The 22,956-nt window shown below is 40.8% G+C and overlaps 1 protein-coding gene across 1 annotated transcript in view; it reads right to left on the bottom strand.

Moving 5' to 3' along the window:
- Nucleotides 1-22,956, bottom strand: part of CTNND2 (catenin delta 2) — a 566,505-nt gene that overhangs the window by 419,463 nt on the left and 124,086 nt on the right. Inside the window, exon 2 of the mRNA XM_086609047.1 lies at nucleotides 5,503-5,615. Within this exon, the coding sequence (XP_086465173.1) occupies nucleotides 5,503-5,615 (113 nt within the window). The remainder of the gene's footprint in view (nucleotides 1-5,502; nucleotides 5,616-22,956) is intronic.

The raw sequence follows: 22,956 nt of genomic DNA, 5'->3' as shown, positions 1-22,956 counted from the left end.
TCATACACCACACACTCTGACCTCCAACCTTCTTGGCAGCCCTGCACGGAACTTGCAGGAACTTCAGCATGCAAACGTCTTCCTGATACTGGGGAGCCCCAAACTGGATACAGTACTCAAGATGTAGCCTCATGAGTTTTAAATAGAAGGGAGGAATCATTTGCATTGATCTGCTGGCTACACTTTTGCTACTGCAGCCCAGGATGTAGCTGGCCTTCTTTGCTGCAAGGACACACTGCTGTTCATGTTCAGCTTGCTTTTGAAGAGGTCCTGCAGGTTTTTTATTGTAAAACTGTTTTCTGTCTAGACAGTCCCCAGCTGTGTTGTCACATGAGGTTATTCCATCCTAGATCCAGGAATTTGCATTTGCTTTCATTCATAAATTTCAACTTCATAAAGTTCCACTCAGCCCGTTTCTCCAGCCTGTGCAGATCTAAGGCTGTGGCAGCCTCACCTCTACTGGGCTACTGGATTTGTCAAACTCTAATATTAAGTATCTATGAAGACTATTATATATACTTCTACAATAAATAGACTAAATTATATCTAACACCCATAGCTGTACAGGAAATCTTTATCACTTCAATTTTATTTCTTTCACCAACACAGTGGAAATTGTGTCTGTATGTCACAGTGCATTTCGTCTATCTCTACAACGTTCTTGAAATGAAGGATCTTACAGGTTTTTCAGTTATTCTGCTAGACGCTTTTTCAACGAATTTGCAAAAATTGCACCCTCCTAAGTACTCTCCAACAGTTTCCCCAGTAATAAAGTGTGAATAGCAAATGCATCTCCAAGAGAGAGAACTACCCTCAAGAAAGAATATACAAAGCAGGTAAACTTTCCATGCAACTCAGTGAATTAGATTATGCTTTTGCTACTTGTAAAATACAGAAACTTTAGTATATTGCTTAGGACACTCATGTACAAATACCAGTCTTTTCAGGAGCCTTTCAACAGCAAATGGTAAATCATTTCTACTAATTTCAGTGGGGGGCTGAAATTCGGTTGAGAAAAATTCTATTGCCTAACCAATTTGCAAATGATCTGTTCAAAGAAAAATAGTAGGCTATGCTTGAGCTACATTCCTGAGTTGAAATTGTAAGGTTCCATCAAAAAATAAGTAAACAAACATAAGTTGCTCACGTAAAACAGTGATAAAGAATGTGAAACAGAAACTTATTTTAAAGGTTTAAGGTTTTACTAACAAGTAAGTGCAGTTCTTCAATGAACTTCAAAGGATATTTGTTTGTGTAAAGACGTAGCTTCCATATATATTACATGTATACGAATGCAACCTATTTTCCTGCTTGTTTGTCTTTCCATTCTGTGGCACTATTTTGTCTGAATTCTTTCAAAAGAAAACACGAAAACATGTAGCTGAGTCTTCAAAGTGCCTCGGAGATTTTGTTTTCATGTCTGGAAGGAAAAAAACCACTATCACTTTCATCAGCTTCTGTTTTGAGGAACTACATGATGTGGTCATGGGAAATTCAGAACTTTGAAATACATTAATGTGTGCTTAAAATTATCAGAGACTGAAGACCTCAAAGACAGGCAGGCATCTAATTGCCTTCTGTACAAAAACGAGTGACAGACTGATGGATCTGGCCCAGAAGGAATAAGCAGCTCAGCCAGAAGGATGGAGCAGTATAGAACATGACTACGCTCCTTATGCAATGTGTGATGAAATTTTAATACTCAGCAGGTTGAGTAATGAACTGCTCAGAGTTTGCCAACAGGGAAACACTGTGGCATGGAAGAGTTCCCTAAGTTTTGTCCTACTTCATGGCCCAAGCACTTTATTCAGCTTTATTAGAAGAAATTGATCACCCCTTTGATTCACAGCCAAGAACCTGTTCCTGAAGAGAAGGGACTCAAGTCCTTTTGGGTACAATTCCTAGTGAATATAGTCCCCTAACCCCCTGAAAAATGACTACCGATCAAGGATGTGACAAAGAAAATTTACTTTGGGTGTTTTGACGGGGCTCATCTGTGAGACAGGTAGGCCCAGGAGTGACGAACACTATTAAAGCTGTTTTTCCCTCACGTGCCCAAAATCAATTATTCAAGGTTAGCGAGCGGTCCCATAGAAGTTCTGAGTGTTTGTGTTGACTACTGTGTTCTGGTTACTCCAACCTCTTCTCAACAAACCGGCACCTCTACATGCAAAAATACAGTACAAGATACCACTTTGTATCACAGAAACTACGGATGCCAGATTCCCCCCTCCTGGCTACTTAGACCTGGCCCTCACCAGCCTTGATCAATGTGAGCTATGGAGCCGCACCAATGTAACATACAGCGATTCCCATTACGGATCGAGGCTGCATAATTCTGTGCAGATTTGCGTTGCGCTGTGCAAATTCACCTCACGTTACTTTCTGGGTCCCGATTTCTGTGACAAGAAAAAGTTATACAGCAAGTCCTTGAAGACTGAAAATCAAGCCACATGGAGCTTCACGGTACAGCTGGATACACAACTCCTTACGGGCCAAGCGTGAAATACGCAAGATGAGCACAGAAAGCAAAATTGAAGCCAGAAATAACAGCCTTTTAGCATGTTCCTAAAAACCTGGTTTCAAGGGCACAATTTTAAAACACCTAGGAAGACCACATGAAACTACTATCCCAAGGAGGTAAAGCGGAGATCAATTTTCCTGATATCTCCACAATGAAGGGCACTCTAAGTACTTGTGTCGCGTATCTGCAGTTGTTTTAAGATGTCAGACCAAGATATGGCAGAAAACACCACTGTAAGCTGCTTTAGCCTGACTAAAATTGCAAATATGGATACCTGTTCCATGTAATAGTTTTAGAAACTTGGGTACTAACAGACATAGGTAACAAATATTAACAAGAAAAATTCCTTTTAGAGATTTTGAGTGAATTATCTTGAAGTGGAAAAAAAAAAAATCATCTAACTTCCCAATATTAAAATATGCTGATTACAATCAGTCCAGTTTGATTATTCCTTGATAAGGAAAAGCATCTGAATAATAAAACTAGGTGCCCTCATACAACAGTGATATCACTGAAGGATGTATATTCACTTTTACTGGAAACTTACAGGTAGGTTTTCACTTTGAATAATGACAGAATTTAAAATAAATGCAGCTGATTTAAAGATTGTTTTGAAAAGCTCTTCACCAATAAAAGGTTAGTAATAACAGCTATAAGTTCTGATTTTAGTTTGTGTTCCGTCAGACACGCATGCTTAAAACAATTAATTAATTATTCAGTAGCTGACTAAAATCAAGATGGCAAAACCTTCAAATTATCCTGTATCAATCAGAAACTGATTTTTAAAGCATTTACTATTTGCCATGAAATTAACTGCCTTGTTTTAAAGCAGGTCTGTCTAAAAAGTGTAGCTTTACTGGGAATCATATCTACGAAAAAAAGTATAAAAATACTTTTATACAGAGCACGCCTCTTCTGCCCCCCCGGACTCCGAAAGTCTAAAAGAAGTTAGATACTTACTTTTTTTTTTTTCACACAGTATTCCACTACATAATTCTTTATCTTTCAAGTCTTTGTCTCACTACACCAAGTCAAAGAACATTCTCAAATCTGAATGAGCACTGGAAAGCCAGCACAACAGCCAGACTGATAGTTGACTTCACTTAATATCTGTGTTAGTTCTACCCCCTCCCATAATGATTTATGACTTTTAAAACTAGAAGAAAATTAAAGCTCATTTAATACGTATGGGAGAAACAACAACCCAACACAAACAATGTTAGATTATTATTGATTTCCTTTTTAAATCACTTGCCAAGTCTAAGAACAGCTATCTAACTGTGAGCTTTCAATGCTGTCTTCTGGACAATAGTATTTCAAGTATTTCTTTAAATTTTTTTAGTTGAAATGCTAGAAATTTTAAACTCTTACACGTAAAACATTTCTGGCCAAATTACAGATGTCAAAAGTTTGCATGAAGCCTCCTCAGTTATTCTAGGTACTAGTTTATTCTGCAGAGAGATTAGTAGTCAAAATATTAAACTTCTCAAGTAACTGGAGTCTCTTAAGAAACAGCTGAGTAACTTGGATACCACTGATGACTCAAAAGTATAACTTTACCAATAGAAAAGAAGTTCACCAAGAAAATATTTCCTTCCGAAGAAGAAATTTCCAAACCTCCATACCACTGACTGGAATAAACCTAAGATAATAATATTATTCAAACACAGCTCAGTACTATTCAAACATAGTTCAGACAGCTTTTTCAAAATGCAGTCATACCATACTTAATTTAAAGTGCTGGGAGAGCGCGCTTAAGGTACAAATATAGTGCTGTACTGCATTGTCAAATATTACCTACTCCGTGCTTAAATAATTCTAAGTAATATAGTTTCTCTAATGTTAATGTAAGTCTAGTTGGTGGAGAAGATCATATAGAATAAAGTAAGATTTTATCTTAGAGAGTTAATGCTCACTTGATTTATTAAGAATGTTTATATTTAAGTCGACTTCATGCACAGCTTCTGCTGAATTAGTGAAAGATTCTTCTGACTTCTGTCACTTTAATTGCAGTTAAATGCAGTATTTTTGTTGCATCTTTGGCATTCTCCCAAATAATTATTTCCTACTTATCATGGAAAGCAATAATTTATTTGATTGAAGTGTAGTTTGAATTGCTTAAACTGAGGAAAAGTTTCTTCCAGTAGTGATAGATATTTTTTGTAGTTATTCTACCAGTATCACACAAAATTTGGTAATAAGCTTGGCATATTATACTTCATCTTATGTATTCAGAAGATATCACATTTAGTATTTCCAGTGATAGAAACAGAAGATATGTGTATATAAAATATTTTTTTCTTGATCCTTGAAACTCATCATCTGAAAGTACTATCATCTTTCATTTACCAGGTTCAGCTGAGAAGACAAAGAACCAAAATGACCAAGAGATCAGCTTCCTTTTGTCACATTTTCTTAAATAATCTTGCCATCATCCAAACAATATACCAAAACAATTCTTTAACTGAAGAAAGACAATGTCTAAAAAAAGAGCGTGACTCATGTCTTATTTTGACATTTTGATGTCAGGGCAGCAGTTTTAAGTATTTATATTTAAAGCTTTTAATACCTTGAATGATGAATTTATGACAAAACAGGTTGACAAAACATATCAATACATCTCTGCAAATATGAAGCTAAAAAACTCTGCCTAAAAATTATAGCTGTATTGGTTGTGGAAACAGGAATTTTGCTTTTAATTCATTCAGGTGATAGCAAATCAATTAATTCTAAAAGTGACTACTATTTTGTTACCAGAAAAAAAAGAGATACCAAATTGCATTAAATTAAGGCTCTTCTTGAAATTTTCTCTTTAAAAAGCAGGTTAAAATGCAAATTTTCAAACTCTAAATCAAACTAAAATCTCATGCTCCTCGGTGTACTTTTTTTTACAAGATGATTAATCTTGTTCTTTGTGGTAATTCCTAACAGCAACAAAATTCATCACATTACAAAGAAATAAACAATTCGTACGTTACCTAATGCTGCTCATGCTTCCAGTTTCTGATCCAAGCTTACATCTCTCCAGCTGGCTAGCCACAATCTGACGTTCAGCCTCAAGTTCTCGAGTCAGTCTCTCAAACTGCAGTTCCTGAAAAATTAAATGAAACATTTGTTTTGACTTCTCTTGAGATTAAGAAGGAATTTCAGTACATAAAATTATAATTTGTGCAAGAACTGTTAGTATAATATAGGAAAGTGGTTTTTTTTTTCTTTTTAAACACATTCGCAGTTCAAATTTTTGTGGTAACACCTACTCCTTCCTTCGTTTACTCTAATGATGTATGTCGTAGAATGCGTCGGTTTATCAGGAATGGAATTTTCAAATACAATAAACAACTTAGGCCTACGCCAAAATCATTCATAGTTCATGTAGACCTCTTAGGAGCATAAAAATGAGTTCTTAACAAGTTGATCTAAGTATGACCACAGATCAGAAGAATTTGTGTTACTTAAAAAATCACACAAAGTTCTGGAGATGATCATGTGGTAATGAAAGCTTTCGTACTCAAAGAGTCAACCATCACAGCATGCACTAGTGAAATAAAGTAAAGTGAAAGTGTGTTGTGATGGACTGAATGCAGTTTAATTTCTGCATTTAATGATGTGCAGAAGAGAAACTCAAGCACTTCTGGACAAAAGCTGTGTTAGAAATCCTACCACTAATTGAATGTATTTCTTTTTATTCTGTCAAAGAAGCCAAAACAGTCCTACCAGATAAGATTTATCCACAGAGCTTATGAATGTACTTTTAAAGAGTTTTTGGTTTTATACACAAAAACTATTTTTAATTACAAGGAAAATAAAGAAGCAAACCCAATACAAGTAAAATCCCCACTATTCCGTAAAGAGCTATATTCCCCACATACGGTAGAAGCAGTTTTATCAAATATAAAATTGAAGTACTTTTAGGGAATGATGTTTCTTGCAAACATGCCAAATGTTGCTGCCCTTTCACTTCAGTTGCAGTTAAATCCTTTTCACAGATAAATAGAAACATCTCTCTTGTGCCTTTTCTTTGGGTTTTTTGAAGGCTGAAGAAGAAATATTTTGAGAATCCACTTGCTAAATTATTCCTGTGGCACCCATTCTCTCTTTCTCCCTCTTTTCTTCCAAGAAAAACCTCACTGTATTGCAGAGGTATGGGAGAGTCTCTCGAATAACTCCCTAGTAATGTCTTGCCTAGCAGAAAAACAGCATTGGAAATTACTTGGGTCATGGCTTGCATCCACCAAGTGCCACTGAAGAACTCAGTACTTGAGAGAAAAGATGAAATGGTAAGGTGAGAGGGAAGGATTCAAGTGCCTTCGTCCTATCTGCCACCTAAAACCTCTGACTTCCAAGTCAAGGGTATATGGGGGCATTAAACTTCCCAAATTTCTGAAATGAGGCAAACAACAACTGAAATGGAAGAATTAAATGGTGGGTGGTTGCTCTATCTAATTCAGCTGGATCATCCCCCTTTGTTTCCTTTGTCATTGGCATGGAATGACATTTCCTTTGTCATTGGCATGGAATGACATTTCCTTTGTCATTGGCATGCTGTCCTGCACTATGAGTAAGGGGGGCAGTCCACGCAGGTTATGTACGGCATGAAATAGCCAGTGTACAGTCAAATGGCCACTGACTATTTGACAAAGTCTACTTAATTCTGTATTCACTACTCCAAGCAAGACTACCCAGAGTACAAGAATACCTTCAAGAGTCAGACTGATGTAGAGAGCAAAACACGACTGCTCACTGAATGTTAACAGTGCATCAGTAATCACAGTTACTAATATTCTCTGCAAGTTTTTGTAGTACTCAGGAATGTCTTTTTCATTGTTGTTTGTAGATAGGGCTATTAAAAATCACCCAATAATAATCACCTATTCCAGATATGCCTACTTCACTTAGAGCACTTGTCTCTCACCTAGTAGAATCAATTGTCTGAAAAGCTGAAGAGACTGTTGATCAACTTTCCAAGAGTTATTATTCAAATCTTGTCCTTCTTTGCATAAAATAATACCATTACTGCAGGAAGGGCTGTAACAGAAATATTACTAAAGTTCTGAAGAATGTAAAATCAAAGTGGCACAGTATTTGCTATGCCAGCATGCTCATATCAAAGCATGTAAGCAGTGAGAAATTTTGATAGCATAAAACACTGAACAAAACCAAACAGAGGATTAAGTTTACTTCAAAATAAAAAGTAAAAGCTTTAACAGTTATTCTGTTCCACTGCATTTTTAAAGTTACTTGATCCTCTCGCAACAAGGATATCAATACACATTTTGACGCTTCGCATATGTTTTCATCCCGTCAGCCTCACTTCCTGCCACCCCAAGTGAGACAGGTCAGACATGTTCTTTGCCATGGCCTAGCAGAGAGCACATTTTTACCTATCTAGTGAGAAGACACAGCTGTCCTCACAATATTACTACATGAACTTAAGAACCAAGGACTCAGGAACTAACGCTCCTGACTGTTCACGCTGTCACTTACCTTTTCCCAGGCAGACAAGTGTAGCTCATTGTGTCCTTTTACTGTATTAGAGGTGCAATCAACCTCTCTACAGTTCCGTTTTGTCCAGCTATCCCAAATCAACTAAATAAAGAAATGTCCCAAATCTATTCCATTTAAATTATTTTAAAGTAAAGTTTACTTTGTCTCTTTATTTTCTTCTATCTAGATTGTACACCTTGTTGTATATTTTATGTGCTTCATATTCCTTCAGTTGATCGTTCTGGTTGACTATGTTCCAGACACTTTCACATTTTCCCAATTAACACCCTTATGTCATGATTACTTTGTCTACAGAACGTTTTTTGCTCATGACTCTGGTCTTCAAAATATACTTTTCTACTCTTGACTGTCATTTAGCTTTCTTTTCTACTTACTCCTTTCTGTTCTCTTTTGCATTCCCTCCTTCTTTCATTTCCTAGCATACTTCATGACTCATTCTTCACTAATCTCTTTGAGTCCTACTGCACAAATTGCTACTCTAGCAAATGCCCTAAAATGACTGGTTTAAGCAGCCTTTCTCTCTCTCGATAATTGGTCCCTCATTGAGGGAACTCTGCTCTTCTTAAGATGTAGAAATCAATGTTTTCTGGTTTCACTGCCCACATTATTTAAGCCCTGCCCTGCAGAGATGACTGGAAAAGGACAGTTGTATACATATCCCTCCTCAAGCAGGGAAGCAGAGATGTGCTGGATCACTTCATAAAAAAATAATCTTAGGTTTCTAATGCATGAAAATGGCTAGAATAGGTGAACAGTAACTTCATTACTAGCTTGATTTAATTGCTGCTATTTCTTACTTAATTGTCTTCTGTCAGGTGCCATCAGAAGTTAGAGATGGAAGGAGATGAAAGGGGGGGCAGAAGATATGTGAAGGGGCAGAGCCAAATCATTATTACCTCAGAATTATCCTCTACATTAAATTTAACAAAAAACTGTGTTAAATATTCCCTCATGTGATGACAAAGGTGCAGGTCCACCGAGTGGCCTTTGGAATGAAAGAAGAAAAGAAGAATTCAAGTAAGAGTCAGGACAGTCTGCTACCCCTCCGTATCAAGAACCCCCGGCACAAAATGAATTAATAAGCTTCCTTCTCTTTGTTCGGGAAGCAGTGAGAGTGACTAATATTTGAATAAATCTGTACGTTTAGATTTCAAGCAGCTGTCCCAGTGCAAGAAGACAGACACTAGAAACAGCATTTGCTTACGTTTTATAAAAATAACCACTGAACCTGACTTTGTCATCTGTCTTATTTGTTCTGTTTACCATCATTTTCACCAGCTCATGCCATGTTGTGTTATCTTCACAACCTTCTATTATTTAGCTGAATCACGCTAATCGGAACATCAATATTAAAAACAAATCCCTATCCACTGATTATGCAAATCTCTTGTCAAGACAATTGCAGAATGAAGAACTGCAGAAACCACATTGCAACATCAAAATTAATTTAAGTAGTGCCACAGCTACAAAGGGCAATGATGCCAAAGCAAGCACGCATGTAAAGGCATTGCAAAGTGAAATGACAAGTCCGGCAGTCCTCAGCACGTAGCATCAGAAAGGGTGTGGGAGTGGGAAGCCAACAGAAAGATTAGAGATAATGATGAGAGTAATCCAGAGAAATCACTCAAGAGAGCAGCTTGGAAAGGGAGGAACTTCATGATAACTTTATCAAACTGTTTTGAAATTATAAAAAGAGTATGTAACTGCTGTTTATGTATACAAGCGGTATTTGTGCACTAGCATGAGTTTTTTTGTAAAAAATATTCATTAGGCCATAGATGGCAATTGGACGTATTTGCCTTTTCAATATAAGATTTATGTTTTATCTACTCTCTGCAGCCATCATCAAAACTTCACGCATTAAATAAGACTTGAATCAGGTCACACATTTCATAGTGGTCCAGAAACTGAATATGCCTGATGGAAATCTTCACAGCCTTCAGACAGGTTATGAACTTCTGAGCTCAGGGCTCACCAAGTAAGAGGGTTTTTGGTTATTTTTATGCTTTGTATCTGCTGGGTGGTCTGCATTGAGCCATTTGGATGTTGGGAAGGATAAAGCAGGTCAAAAGAAATGTGGCTGATATTCAGAGCTGATCTCACTTTACTCTGTCCTTTACAATCTTAAAGTAATCCTTCAATCCTTTCACAGAGAGATGTGTACTGATGCTGAGCAAAAGACACAGTAAAATCAGTAGAGAGAGTAAAAAGCAGCTGATACAAAAAAAAAAAAAAAGAATGTATCTAAATTTAGGCTTAACAGCCTTGCGGATTTATTGAATTCCCAAGAATCTTAAGGTCGTAACATTAAAAGAGGAAAAGCGTTTAGCTTTTGACTGTAAATACGCTATACAAAAACAAATTGGTGCACTGATGATCATTTCAATCTTCAAATACAGACAAATAACAGCGCTGAGGTAAGGCTGGGAATCCCTGGTGAGATGAATAGAGAAAGCCTGATTACAGCTACACAAACAAATAAATCGTCTCCTGGATTGAAGTCTTTCATAGGAGCATCTTAGAAACCACAGAATTTCCTGAAGTACATAGGCTGTGTAAATGTACAACATTGACTCTATCTTGTTGTGACCTATTAAACAATAAAACTGTACTGCAGTTAACGCCACAAGTAGCATGTGTACGTTGCTACGCACATCCTATGGCATCATGCATAATTCCACATACTACATATCTATAAGCTTCAAGTAAATGCCATTACCTAGAGTGGTGTTAGCAACAAACTATTCTTAACCTATCGTACAGGATGCACATGAGCAGCAAAAGTTGGAGCTCGTAATTCCTGAGGAAAACAGCAAAATAGGGAACTTTAACTTGGCAGAAATCTAGGGGCAGCAGTAGACACAAAACAGAGCTGATTGATAGCCCATCCTGTAACTAGAAGGAAAACAGAATGTCTTGATGCTTTCGAGCAGGATAAAAACATCACTAGTGATGGCCCTACCCATCTGACACTGAATGTTGTTCAATGTTGTTCAAAACTGGGCTTGAGAACATACCATTTGGTTCTTCCAGCTTCTCTACTTTCAACATTGTGGACTGTGTTTTCACTTGCACTGTTCCTATCCTTTTTCACTGGATTGTTTCATTCTTCCCTCTCACTGACTAATACAGGAGTGAGGGAAAAAGCTCACAAGAAGGTGATAATCAGATGAGCACAAAGGTGTCAAATTCAACAGCTCAGTTGTGGATATGTTGCTGCAGGATCTTAATGGAGGTCGAAAAAACAAAAAAGATTTAAAAAAAAAATTAAAAAAAGACTTCTTAATAGCTATGACCACACCTATACGCAACTGCAAATTTCCAGGTAACATCAACCTGAAGGAAGCAATTCATACATTGGAGGGCAAGACTACCATTCAGAGGAACCTTGACAAATTGGAGGAACAGGCCAATAACAGTGTCATGAAGTTCAAGAAAGGACAATGGAAAGTCCTGCATGGAGGATGGAATCTCACTTAACAGTACAGCACCTCCACAGAAAGGACCGGAGGGGCCTGGTGGACAAGTTGTGCCCTCCTGTGGTGATGACGGCCAGCCACTCAATCACTGCACTAGCGAGAGAGCTGCCAGCAGAACAAGGAATTACCCACTCTTTTTGGTACTCTGGAAGCTACATCTTTACTACAGTGCCTGTTTTTTGGCCACCTGGACAAGAGACACGACAAGACTTTGAAGAAACACCATCAAAGGGCCGCCAGGATGGTTAGAAGATCAAAGCACATGTTATACAACAAGCTGAAGGCATTTGTTTTGTTTAGCACGGAGAAGAGATGGTCTACTTAGAATCTAGTTGCAGACTTTTACCTAATGGGGGATTATAGAATCATAGAATGGTTTGGGTTGGAAGGGACCTCAAAGATCATCTAGTTCCAACCCCCCTGCCATGGGCAGGGAAACCCTCCACTACACCAGGTTGTCCAAAGCCTGGCCTTGAACACTTCCAGGGATGGGGCATCTACAACTACAATTATAGTGAGGACATTACCACACTCATCAGAGGTATACAGCAAATGGACAAAGGCAACGGTCACAAGTTGTAATGAGGTAAATTCTGACTGGATATGAGGAAAAAAAAAAAACCACACAAAAAAACCCAAACAAACCCAAACCCCAAAACGAAACAGCACAGCAAGGCTGGTCAAGCACTGAAACAGGTTGCCCAGGCAGGCTGCAGAATCTCCATTCTTGGAAATTTTGAAAGTCAACTGCACATCTGATCTAACACTGAAGCAAGACATACTTGGAGTAGATCTCCAGAGGTCATTTTTAACCTAGCTTTTCAATGATCCTAGAACTGATGAGTTCTGGAAATTTTTCCAGGGCTTTATGCCAACTTGTATTACGATTAGAGATCAGTGGCTATCAAACTCTCTGATCATCTTCATGCTTACACAAAGACTCATTTGACTTAACGTAAGTGCTAGTATTTTATCAGCCTGAACCTGTATTTATCTAGCTCATTATCTCACCTGATCTGAAGGTTTTAACAACTCCATGTTTCCTTACAGGAGATTAGCATAGCATCTGGCCTATTATGCACATGGTTATTTATGGGGTAAAGAACTAGCCTGGCTGATTATGGTGTTTAAAATTGAACTGTTCCTTCTTTATCATGTAAGATTACTTCGAAGAAGTCCCTTTCATGCCTTCAACAACTTTTATAGAAATCAGACCCTATTTTATTTTCTATTTTAGGACTCTGATACAAATGAGGTCACAATTGCATTCAGTTGCATGTTTCAGCTCTCCAGGCACACTGCCCTGCTCCTCTGTGAGTTACAGGCAAGCCCTGCTCTCCGAGGGCACACTGCCCAATTGCCTGGACTTCTGTTCCTAGGGAAATTGTATTATTTCTACTCCAGCACAATCACCAAAGTTATTCAAATTATCTCCATTTTTTCTGTTACAAATTGCCTGGTCCTTTTTTATCCCATTTTTTCTTCTCTCTGTTTTGTATTCAGCTTCAGTCTTTTAGCTCTCTCCTTTCTTCTCCTTCTCACTAGTTTTTGCATCCCTTGCCAACACTCCCAATGGTTTATCACCCACCATGATTGCTGTGCTATTCCACTTCCTCCCATGCAAACTACTTCAGTCTCCAAAGTAATAAAGTGCAAGAAAAAGCCTTGGAGTGTTAGGACAAAATTAGAACTACAACGAGCTTTCTAATCTATACCTTTGCTTCTCCTCCTTCTGCAGCAGCAATTTAAGAAGGATGTAAGAAAATGACTCGCTAACTCATTAGCTTTGACTTGCTTTAGTGCTTATTGTTATTAATTGTAAAGCTCAATGTGGGAGCAAAACAAAACCTCAGAGATGGTGGATATTCTCCAAGAGTGAGAGAAACAGAGCTGGAGTTTAGTAACAGACCCTGACTTCAGTTTACACTGGTCCAAGCTTGTAATTCTCATTTACTTCCCAGTTTTCCAGGCACAAAGATTCACTTTAAGTGAAAAAGAAATGGGTAATTCCATTTACAGTTGCAGTTTTTGAAGCCTGACTATGAATGTTTGCCAAATGTAATATATCAGACAGAACTGGGACTAATGCCTTTTACTTCGATTTTCCAATACATACCTCCAAGGTAATTTTGTTTTGAGAAGAGCAACATAGTCCTGCTGCAGCTGGAAGATGCTTTACTAAGATGTAAAATTATTTGTATGGTTTAAAGACATGTGAAAAGCTAAGAAGTTAAAACTACATAGTTTCAAAAACTGAAACTTCTAAAATGTTCTAAACATTGAAGCACTATGAAAACCTTGTTTGATTCTGGTAGTACACTCAGCTTCTCGTCTCCCTTTCTTTTCTGATCTCATCTGTGGTCCCATGGACATTATGCCAACATGCTAGCAATACCTACAGAGGTGTCAGTATATGCACCAATAATATACAACACTTTTTGTGCAGTCTGTCCACGCGTTTAGAGGCCTAAAGTCTCCTCCATCATTTTATTCTTGGGGTTCTCCAGTTCCCTATTTATACATCTCTAACTAATTCTGCCTCAAGAATTTTGAAGATACATGTCATCCTAGGCATTGTGTACAGATGGAGAGCCAGCATCATACATTATTAGCTTTATACTTGTCCAGAATGGTCTAAGAGATTAGAGACATCTAGTCCCTTCCTCTTCTCCTGCTTCCACTGGAGAAACCACTCTGGTGAATAATTTTCTCTTTTGATTTTCTTTGCCTTGCAAGAGAGATTTCTCAATTCATACACACTGTCAGTGCAGCATATCCAAGAACAGACTCTGTAATTTGCAACTATCCTTGAATCTCTGAATTAATTAGGATACTACATCTGAATATTGCCATGAGTAGCTATTAAAGAGCTAGTCATTAGCATGTTAGCAAGGGATTCAAAACCTATCTACCAAAGCAAGATGGGTACTTTTTTTTAAAATTAATTAGGGCAACCTACTGCATGCAAACTAATACCTATAGGAGTTTGTTCCCTCTTTTCTTACAACTAACAACACAGAACCTTGACTATCTGCATACTTGCAAGACTCGGTTTGCTACACTTACTGAATGGGCATGGACTTTCAGATAAATAAAGGATTACAATGAAACTGTAAGGAAATACAGCACAAATACAGGGATGTTTGTAAACAAGAAGTTCTAATATACTAGCAGACAGCACATCGATTCGTCAAATAATTCACTTATTTCTGCTACTATTAAGTAGGTTTTCAGTGTGGGCTAAAAAAAGTTGAACTGCAAGACTGCAAACCCTCAAGATTTGCACATTTTCTCTCACAGATGATTCTGTGGCAGTAGCAGTTAACTTTGTTAGCCCAAACTACGCTTTTGAATCTTTCCTCTTTTATTACATCTTTTATTACAAAGAAGAGAATTAGTAAAATAATTAGGCAATTCATTCCTTTTCTGGCTACCCTGCAGAAATACCACAGATTCAGGAAATTCCCAACAGATTCATATTGTTCCTTATGAAAGAGAAGAGCAATTAGTAATGAAAATGTTAGTTTAAAGAAGTATAATTATGATCGTATTCTCCTAATTTCTGGTATGAATAGCTCATCTTTTGAGCAAAGTAAAAAGGTTTTCACAATAAAATTACAGTCTAAAAATTACCTGTGTGAAAACAAATACGTAAAGAACATGCAGTTCAGGATAATTTGTGGCATGGACGGAGGTAAGGAAAGAGAATCTAAGTAACAAACAATCTCACTGAACAAAAAGAACTTGTACAGTATAGATGTACAGGATGTACAGTATACTTGTACAGGATGACACAGTATAGAGTTGGCAGTAGTGGCTGTCCATCAAGACAGAGACATATTTTGAAAGAAGAGTACAAAATGCAATAGTTCTGGGAGTCTTCAACTATTCCTGTAGCTTGTACAGTCCAAAAAAAGTGTGACAGACATGGTACACAGATTGAACTATGGATACTATCATAGACAGCTGCTTAGGATGCACACAAGAAAATATGCAATTCTTGACTTGGTCTCAGGTAATGCACAAAAGGCGGTTTGACATCTTGCAGCTGAGAAGCCACTTTAAGCGATCATTCTGTGCTCAGTTCCAGTATGCTTACAGAAGGCAGAAAATCTGCCAATTACGAGCCACGTAAAAGAGAAAGTATGTAACGAAAAAATCAAAAAGTTTGTTTGAAGTTAAGAGTTAAGTCCTCATGTGCAGTACGGAAACTATTTGATGCTCCCATACTGAAGGCACAGGGGCAATGCATCGTATTAAGAAAAGCTTAAGACGTAACAAAAAGAAGTTAGTGCAGTTAAACAGGAGGGCAAAGGAAGTAGTTAGGAAAAAAACATGCTCTTTCTGAAAGCTGAAACCTTCTTTAAATGGAGAAAATAAAGGTCCATAAATGCTGACAGGTCAAATATAAAAACATAAGACAGCACAATATGGTTCTACAGGACAAACAACCAAAGGCATCAAAGTTAGCAGCAAATCTTTCTTCAAATCATCAGGAGCAATATTTGTTCTTTTGACCCCTCAAAGACATTAGGGAATAGTTTTTTGATTGTATCAGTCAACTCTCTCAGCACCCTCAGTTGCATCCTCTATCAGGTCACCCAGGAGTTGCACATGTCCACTTTGTAGAGACGGTCCTTCACTTGACCCTCCTCTACTCTCAGTGGTTGGCCATTTGCTTTGCCGCTGCTTCCTGAAAGAGTTTTGGGCTTTATGCTCCCTCCAAAGACAGGCTGAGTGCCTCAGCCTTTCCTGTGCCGTCTCTGGCAAACTTGCCAGCCCTGTATCTTTCTCGTACTTTCTCACTAACATACCTCCAGAAACATTATCGTTATTTTGTTACCGCTTGCTAGTTTGAGCTCTAGCTGAGCTTTTGCCTTCCTAATTGCATCTCTGTACCCTGAAGCAGTATTTCTATATTCCTCTTAGGGAGTTTGCCCCCTTGTGCACTGCTCTAGTGCTCCTTTTTTCATCTGAGCTCTCAGTAGCTCAACATTTTTCCAGCCGATTTCTTTTTATGCCTGCTCCTTTTCCTGCTCTGGGGGATAGACTGCTCTTGTGCTTCAAGAAGCAGCTGTATTGGGAAATCTCCCAAAATTCCTGAGCTGCTTTGCCCTGCAAGACAGACTCCCGTCGGATCTCTCCTAACAGTTCCCTGAGTGAGCTGAAATCTGGTCTTCTGAATTCCAGGTCTTTATTTTATCACTTGTCCTCCTGAAGCCTCTTGGCCTCTGCACTCCTACAGCCATTGCAGCCACTGCTGCTGTTGACATTCGTTATCTTCAAACATGTCTTCATTAGTAAACATTCAGTCCAGAAGAGCACCCTTCCTAGTTGGCCCATCCACAGACTGCACTAGGAAGCTGAACTAAACGCACCCTTGAAACTCCCAGACTGCTTGTTTGCCACCGTATTGCTTCCCCAGTAAGTATAAGGACAGTTGAATTCCCATTTCAGAATTCACCTGAGGCTTCTTGGAGGTGAATGAAGAAGGCTTCATCAACTTCTTCCTCATCCAAGTCTGTAGCAGTCATCATGAGGTCTCTCTCAATGGCTCTGATTTTGACTCCAAAGCACTCTATAGACCACAGCTGACCTGTGTTTATTAAAACTGTTATTTCACACAGAGCACGACCCTTTCTTCTCTTCTACCCATCTTCTATGCTTTCAGTCTTCCCTTATGGTCTTAACTGTCCATTATGGTACTCTAGACACATGAGCTGTCCCACTAAATTACTGTAATTCCAATGACATTGTAACTCTGTGAATGTACAAGGAACTCCATTCTTCTGTTTTGTTCCCCAGACTGTGAGGGTTGGTGCATAGGCACTCGAGACTATGTGCCATCTGCTCCTTGTCTCTGAGGGGAGCATGGTAGCCTTCCTTTTGGCTCTACTCCACATGTGCTTTCACTGTGTCCCCTCCAGCCTTGATTGTCTCCACTCTCCCTTAACCCTTATTTAAAGTCCACTTCATTGTTCCCTAGTCTATTGGTAAAGGCATCCTTGCACCACTTTGAAAAGTGGATCTCTTCACTCAGTAGACCATAGTCCCTTGATGATGGAAGAAGAAAGACTGTCAGTGACATCAGCTACGCAGCTAGGTGTTGACCAATGATACGCCCACTTCTGCCTGCACCCTTCCCTGGCAATACTGAGGAGAAAACAACCTGAGCACCCGTCTCCTTTACTTTAACCCCAAAGACTCTGCAGACCTGGCTAATCTTTTTTCCAAATCACATTTTGCACTATCATTGGTGCCTGCATGGAAGAGTAGCAATTCCTTGGACTTAAAGAGTCTCAGCAATCTTCCTGTGCAGGATTTCGACTATATTTTGACTCCAGGCAAGCAGTAAACTTCACATAACTTTGTGTCAGGTCAGCAGATACACACCTTCAATTCACCACAGAAGGGGGGGATGTCCTGCTGTTAATACTCAGTGCTTCATTTCCTTGACAAGTTAGATCTGTTGAGCTGTTGGCCTCGTTGTCTTTTCCAGGATCATGTCTTCATCCTTCCAGTCTATTCCCAGGACTGCAAATCTGTTCTTCAGATTAATTTTTCCAAGTGAGGGGAGAGCTGCTGCCTTGATGCCACAAGTCACAAGTGTCCAGAGTGCCTTGTTCCGTGCATTGCTATTCCTTCTCTGTTTAAGGTTGCTTCTGGTCTTCTCTTTGCCTGCACAACAAGGCCTTGGCCCTCGCCCCTGCAGCATCGCTGCTTGACATCCTAATAGTTTTCTGCTCACTCCTCCTGCTGCAGCATAACCTGCTGGGCTCTGCCTGCAGGTCCTGTGCCTGCCAGCTTCATGGTCCATCAGACAACAAGTCCCACAGGTGAGGTCCCCACCCTGCTCAGTCCAGCAAGGAGTACCAGGCCCTCCCCACCATCCCTCACCCAAACGGCCACATCACCCCACAGGAGCTCTGGCTGGTCAATGCCTCTGTCATCCTAGGAACAGCCCTACAGGCTGCCGCAGGAGTGTCATGTCACTCACAACCATTGATCACCAGCTTTCCTACCACGACGCAAGCACCAACAGTTTCATGCCACTGAATAAATTCATGGCGTGCTAGTAGCTTGAAAATTGTGTGAAGTTCTGCTCTTCCCATGTCTGAAATGATGTGGCAGAACTGAAAAGACAGAAAAAAGGGCTACAAGAATAATTAAAGGTATGAAATGGATTCTGTACAAGGAACAATGAAGTTGGGAATCTTCAGTCTGGAAAAGAGATGGATTGGGAGGACATGGCAGAGGCCTTCAAAATCCCACGTGACATATTCACTAGCTCTTAGAAAACAAGAAGTAGGACATATCAAACGAAGCAAATAAGAGTCAGACTTGAAAATATATGAAAGACGATGGTTCTTTATGTAACAGACATGCTTTGATGGTTGCAAAGCACATCATAACTTCACTGGGTTGTGGAAATCTGAAAACAGGTGGCTCTTGAGTAGTAGGAGACAGTATCATATATTCTTATCCTGTTCCTACTCTTTTTTCACCATATACTTATGGTCATCGCTGGAGACAAGTTGTCCAATCAACAATGGCCATTCTCATTAGTGAAACATACATTTATTGCCACAGAACAAAAACCAGAAAACATAATGAGTCATTTTTTTAATATAAAAACAGGTTTTCATCCATAAAACATCCAGATTGGCAATCTGGGCCATTATACCAATAAAACACAAAATAGCTTTGCTATTGAGTCCTCAAACAAACAAAAAGACTCCCAGATTTGCACTACCCATTCTAAGTAAAACAGTGAATGGAACAAAGAACTAAATATACTGGACTGGATTTGTGGTTTATGGCTCTGGGGTATCAAACACACAATCGACATATGCTGCACTCCAGAATTACCAAGCCTCACTAAAATAATGGTGCTGCTTCCACAATTACAGAATAGATTTCACTTCAAAGACTAGTCAGTTGCCACCGAAATGCTGTTCAGGAAACTGTCAGTAGATGAAAATGGACAGAAGCATCTCTACAGGGATGCTCCGTACAGGAGGGATGGCAGAGTTACTGCTATGATACAATTATAAAATAAGAGAGTCACAGGAATTACTGTTACTTTCACTGAATCAGAGGGTGGGGGCAGGGGGAAGAGGAAAAAAAAAAAAAAAAAAGACAGAGGAACAGAGGATAAAAATGATGAATGAATCAACTTGTTCCAGAACTGCAATACTGCAATCAAGCATTTCATTGACATGACTGTGGAAGTCATCTGAATTCAAGCCTTTATTACAGCAACACACAGTAATAAAACCGTATCTACCCCTGTGTGAGGAACATAGGAAACTTCCAGCAGTGTTGATGACCCCAAAGATTCTGTCCAAGGGCCTGGCACATACTGTGCACATCGCTACAGCCCCAGACCTTGAGCGTAGAATGAGCAGGTAGGAGCTGCAACTTCCTTTACAGAAGAGACCAGTTCATGACATAGCAGTATTGAAAACGAAAGGCAAAGAAAATAAAAACAAGCCAGCACATAATGAGTTTAAAATTTAGTGCTTTAAGCTAATTTAACGGCAGAAAGGGGTTCAAATTGATTTCCAGCCACAGTTTCTGAGCTGTGGTTTAGAGCCGTTTCTGCTCTGCCCCCTGCCCCTCATTTTAAACCTGCCATCTCTCCCCGCAGTGGGCACTGGGACTGGGTGAAACGCAGGCGCTCCCCTCCTCCCCACACCTGGCAGCAGCTGAATGCCACACACATTCCCTCTTCTGGGGCTGCAGGCATCGTTTCCATGGCAGCGTCAGGATTAACCACTCCAAAGTGGTCAGGGAGGGAGGCAAGGAGAACCGCCGGCCGCAGCAAAGCTCCCCTTCATCTCCCTGGGCAAGGCACTCGGAGAAATCAGGGGCAGGAGCGAAGCTGACGGCGCAGCCTGAGAGCCCTGGAAGGGCCTGAAGGCACGGGCAGCACCTGGCAGCATGGAAACCTCCTGTCGTGCCTGATGAAAGCTGCCGTGGTTCGAACACAGGCGATACAGCGGTTCCGAGTGCCCAGTTGTGCAGGTAAGTGGAAGGAGATCCGGGGCAGCCGGCGAGCGCACAGCTCTCCTCCGCTCCCAGCCGTCCGAGAGCACGCTGCCTGTGACTCTGCAGCAGATGTGTTTCTGGCCGCTCCCTGGTTAAGGGTAAGTACAGATGTGCACTTGCTATGAGCTGAAACAGCACAAAGGGATCTCATTTTTTATTTCACAAATAACCAACATGAAACTCATAGTACCAAAGCCTTAACTGGATTTTTCAGCATCTCAAGGACCATGTATTTGTTGGGCTTATTTTGTCAAAGACACATGATTTGCACAGCTGAATGTCTCGGAGACAGAAATTAGATGAAATGCGACACTTCTGAATGATCTTAGCTAGCTTGGAAATAATGAGAATCTGGAATTGCAATCTATGCTTGTACAACGTATTAAAGATGCAAGATTACTCTGGCCATTCCAAACCCCAACCTGCTCACAAACCACAATGCAACGTATCAGCACCACATGCAGGCCCTAAACAATCACAGCAGGCATTTTCACAGGATCACAGAAGGGCTGAGTTTGGAAGGGACCTCTGGAGGTCACCTGGTTCAACCCCCCTGCTCAAGCAGGACCACCTACAGCCAGTGGTCCAGGACCATGTCCAGGCAGCTTTTGAGTATCTCCAAGGATCAAGGACTCCACAACCTCTCTGGGCAACCTGTGCTCATGTTCAGTCACCCTCACAGTAGAAAAAAAAGTGTTTTCCGATGTTCAGATGGAGCCTCCCATGTTTCAATTTGTGCCCATTGCCTCCGGTCCTGTCTCTGGGCATCACTGAAAAGAATCTCACTCTCTCTTCTTTGCATCCTGCCTTCAGGTATTTATATACATGGATGAATCCTCCTCACCCTTCTCCAGGCTGAACGGTCCCAGCTCTCTCAGCTTGTCATCACAAGAGAGATGCTCTGGTCCCTTCATCATCTTAGTGGCCCTTTGCTGGACACTATCCAATATGTCCCTATCTGTCTTGAACTGAGGAACCCAGAAGTGGACCCAGTGTTCTAGATGTGGTCTCACCGGTGCTAAGCGGATGGGAAAGATCACCTTCCTTGACCTGCTGGTAACACTCCTCCTTAAGGCAGCCTAGGATACTGGTGGCCCCCTTTGCCACATGGGCACATTTCTGGCTCATGTTCAACTTGGTGTCCACCAGGCTCCCAGGTCCTTTTCTGCAAAGCTGCTTGCCAGCTGGGTGGCCCCCCAGCACATACTGGTGCATGGGATGAAGGGGCATATCCCTGCCTGCAACTAGCATAGCAAGGTTACTGAGACAAACACGTCACCCCCAGAAGCAGAAAAATTTGACTAGACAGTTTGCCGTGCAGACGGTACTACGTAACTGTGTCGGGTTTGTGTGGTGGGACCACAAGTCGGTCCCACAAGTGGGACCCGCCTCTGGCCAGGGCTAAGCCAGTCAGCACCTCTGTGAATAACATGCTCAAGAAGGGACAAAGACATTTGCGCCATTGCAGGACCTGCAGCAGAGAGAGGGAGAAGACATGGGCAGCTGTCTGCGCTGGGCCACCCCCTGCTTCTCCCCTGGCAGGGGCAGAGCACAGTGTCTGCAGCTTGGAGCTCTCTGAAGCTCCCCACTCCCATGGTACCCATGGGGCGCAGCTCCTCCTGCCGGGGCCACACAGTTCCTCAGGGTGGTTGGGCCCGATGCGGCTGCAGCAGATAGAGTGGGACGCGAGAGAAACACCTACTCTGCAGACACCAAGGTCAGTGAAGAAGGAGGGGGAGGAGGTGCTCCAGGTGCTGGAGCAGAGATTCCCCTGCAGCCCACGGTGAGACGGCAGGTGGCCCCCCCTGCAGCCCTATGAGGGACATGGTGAAGTAGAGACCCACTTGCAGCCTGTGAAGAGGGACCCCACGCTGGAGCAGGTGGCTGCACCCAAGACGACCATGACTCGGTGGGAAAGCCTGCGCTGGAGCAGTCTGTTGGTAAGAACTGCAGCCCATAGGAAGGACTCATGTCGGAGAAGTTCGTGGAGAACTGTCTCCCGTGGGAGGGACCCTACTCTGGAGCAGGCAAAGAGTGTGAGGAGTCCTCCCCCCGAGGAGGAAGGAGTGGGAGAAACAATTTGTGACGAACTGACCACAACCCTCATTTCCCCATCCTCCTGAGCCACCGGGGAAGGAGGTAAAGCTGGGAGGAAGGGTGGGGGAGGGGGGGAAGATATTTTTAAGATCTGGCTTTGTTTCACGTTATCCCTCTCTGATGTGACTAAAAATGAACTAAATGATTTCTTTCCCCAAGTTGAGTTTGTTTCTTACCCGTGACCAGAATTGGTGTGAGTGCTCCCTCTCTCTCCCTTATCTCACTCTTATTTTGTACCTTCTCTGCCATCACACTGGGGGAAGGACTGACCCAAGCAGCCATCTTGGCGGCTGGCTAAAC

Source organism: Tauraco erythrolophus, chromosome 3 (assembly GCF_009769465.1).
Source record: "Tauraco erythrolophus isolate bTauEry1 chromosome 3, bTauEry1.pri, whole genome shotgun sequence".
Lineage (NCBI taxonomy): Eukaryota > Metazoa > Chordata > Aves > Musophagiformes > Musophagidae > Tauraco > Tauraco erythrolophus.
This window is presented reverse-complemented; position numbering and strand designations above follow the sequence as displayed.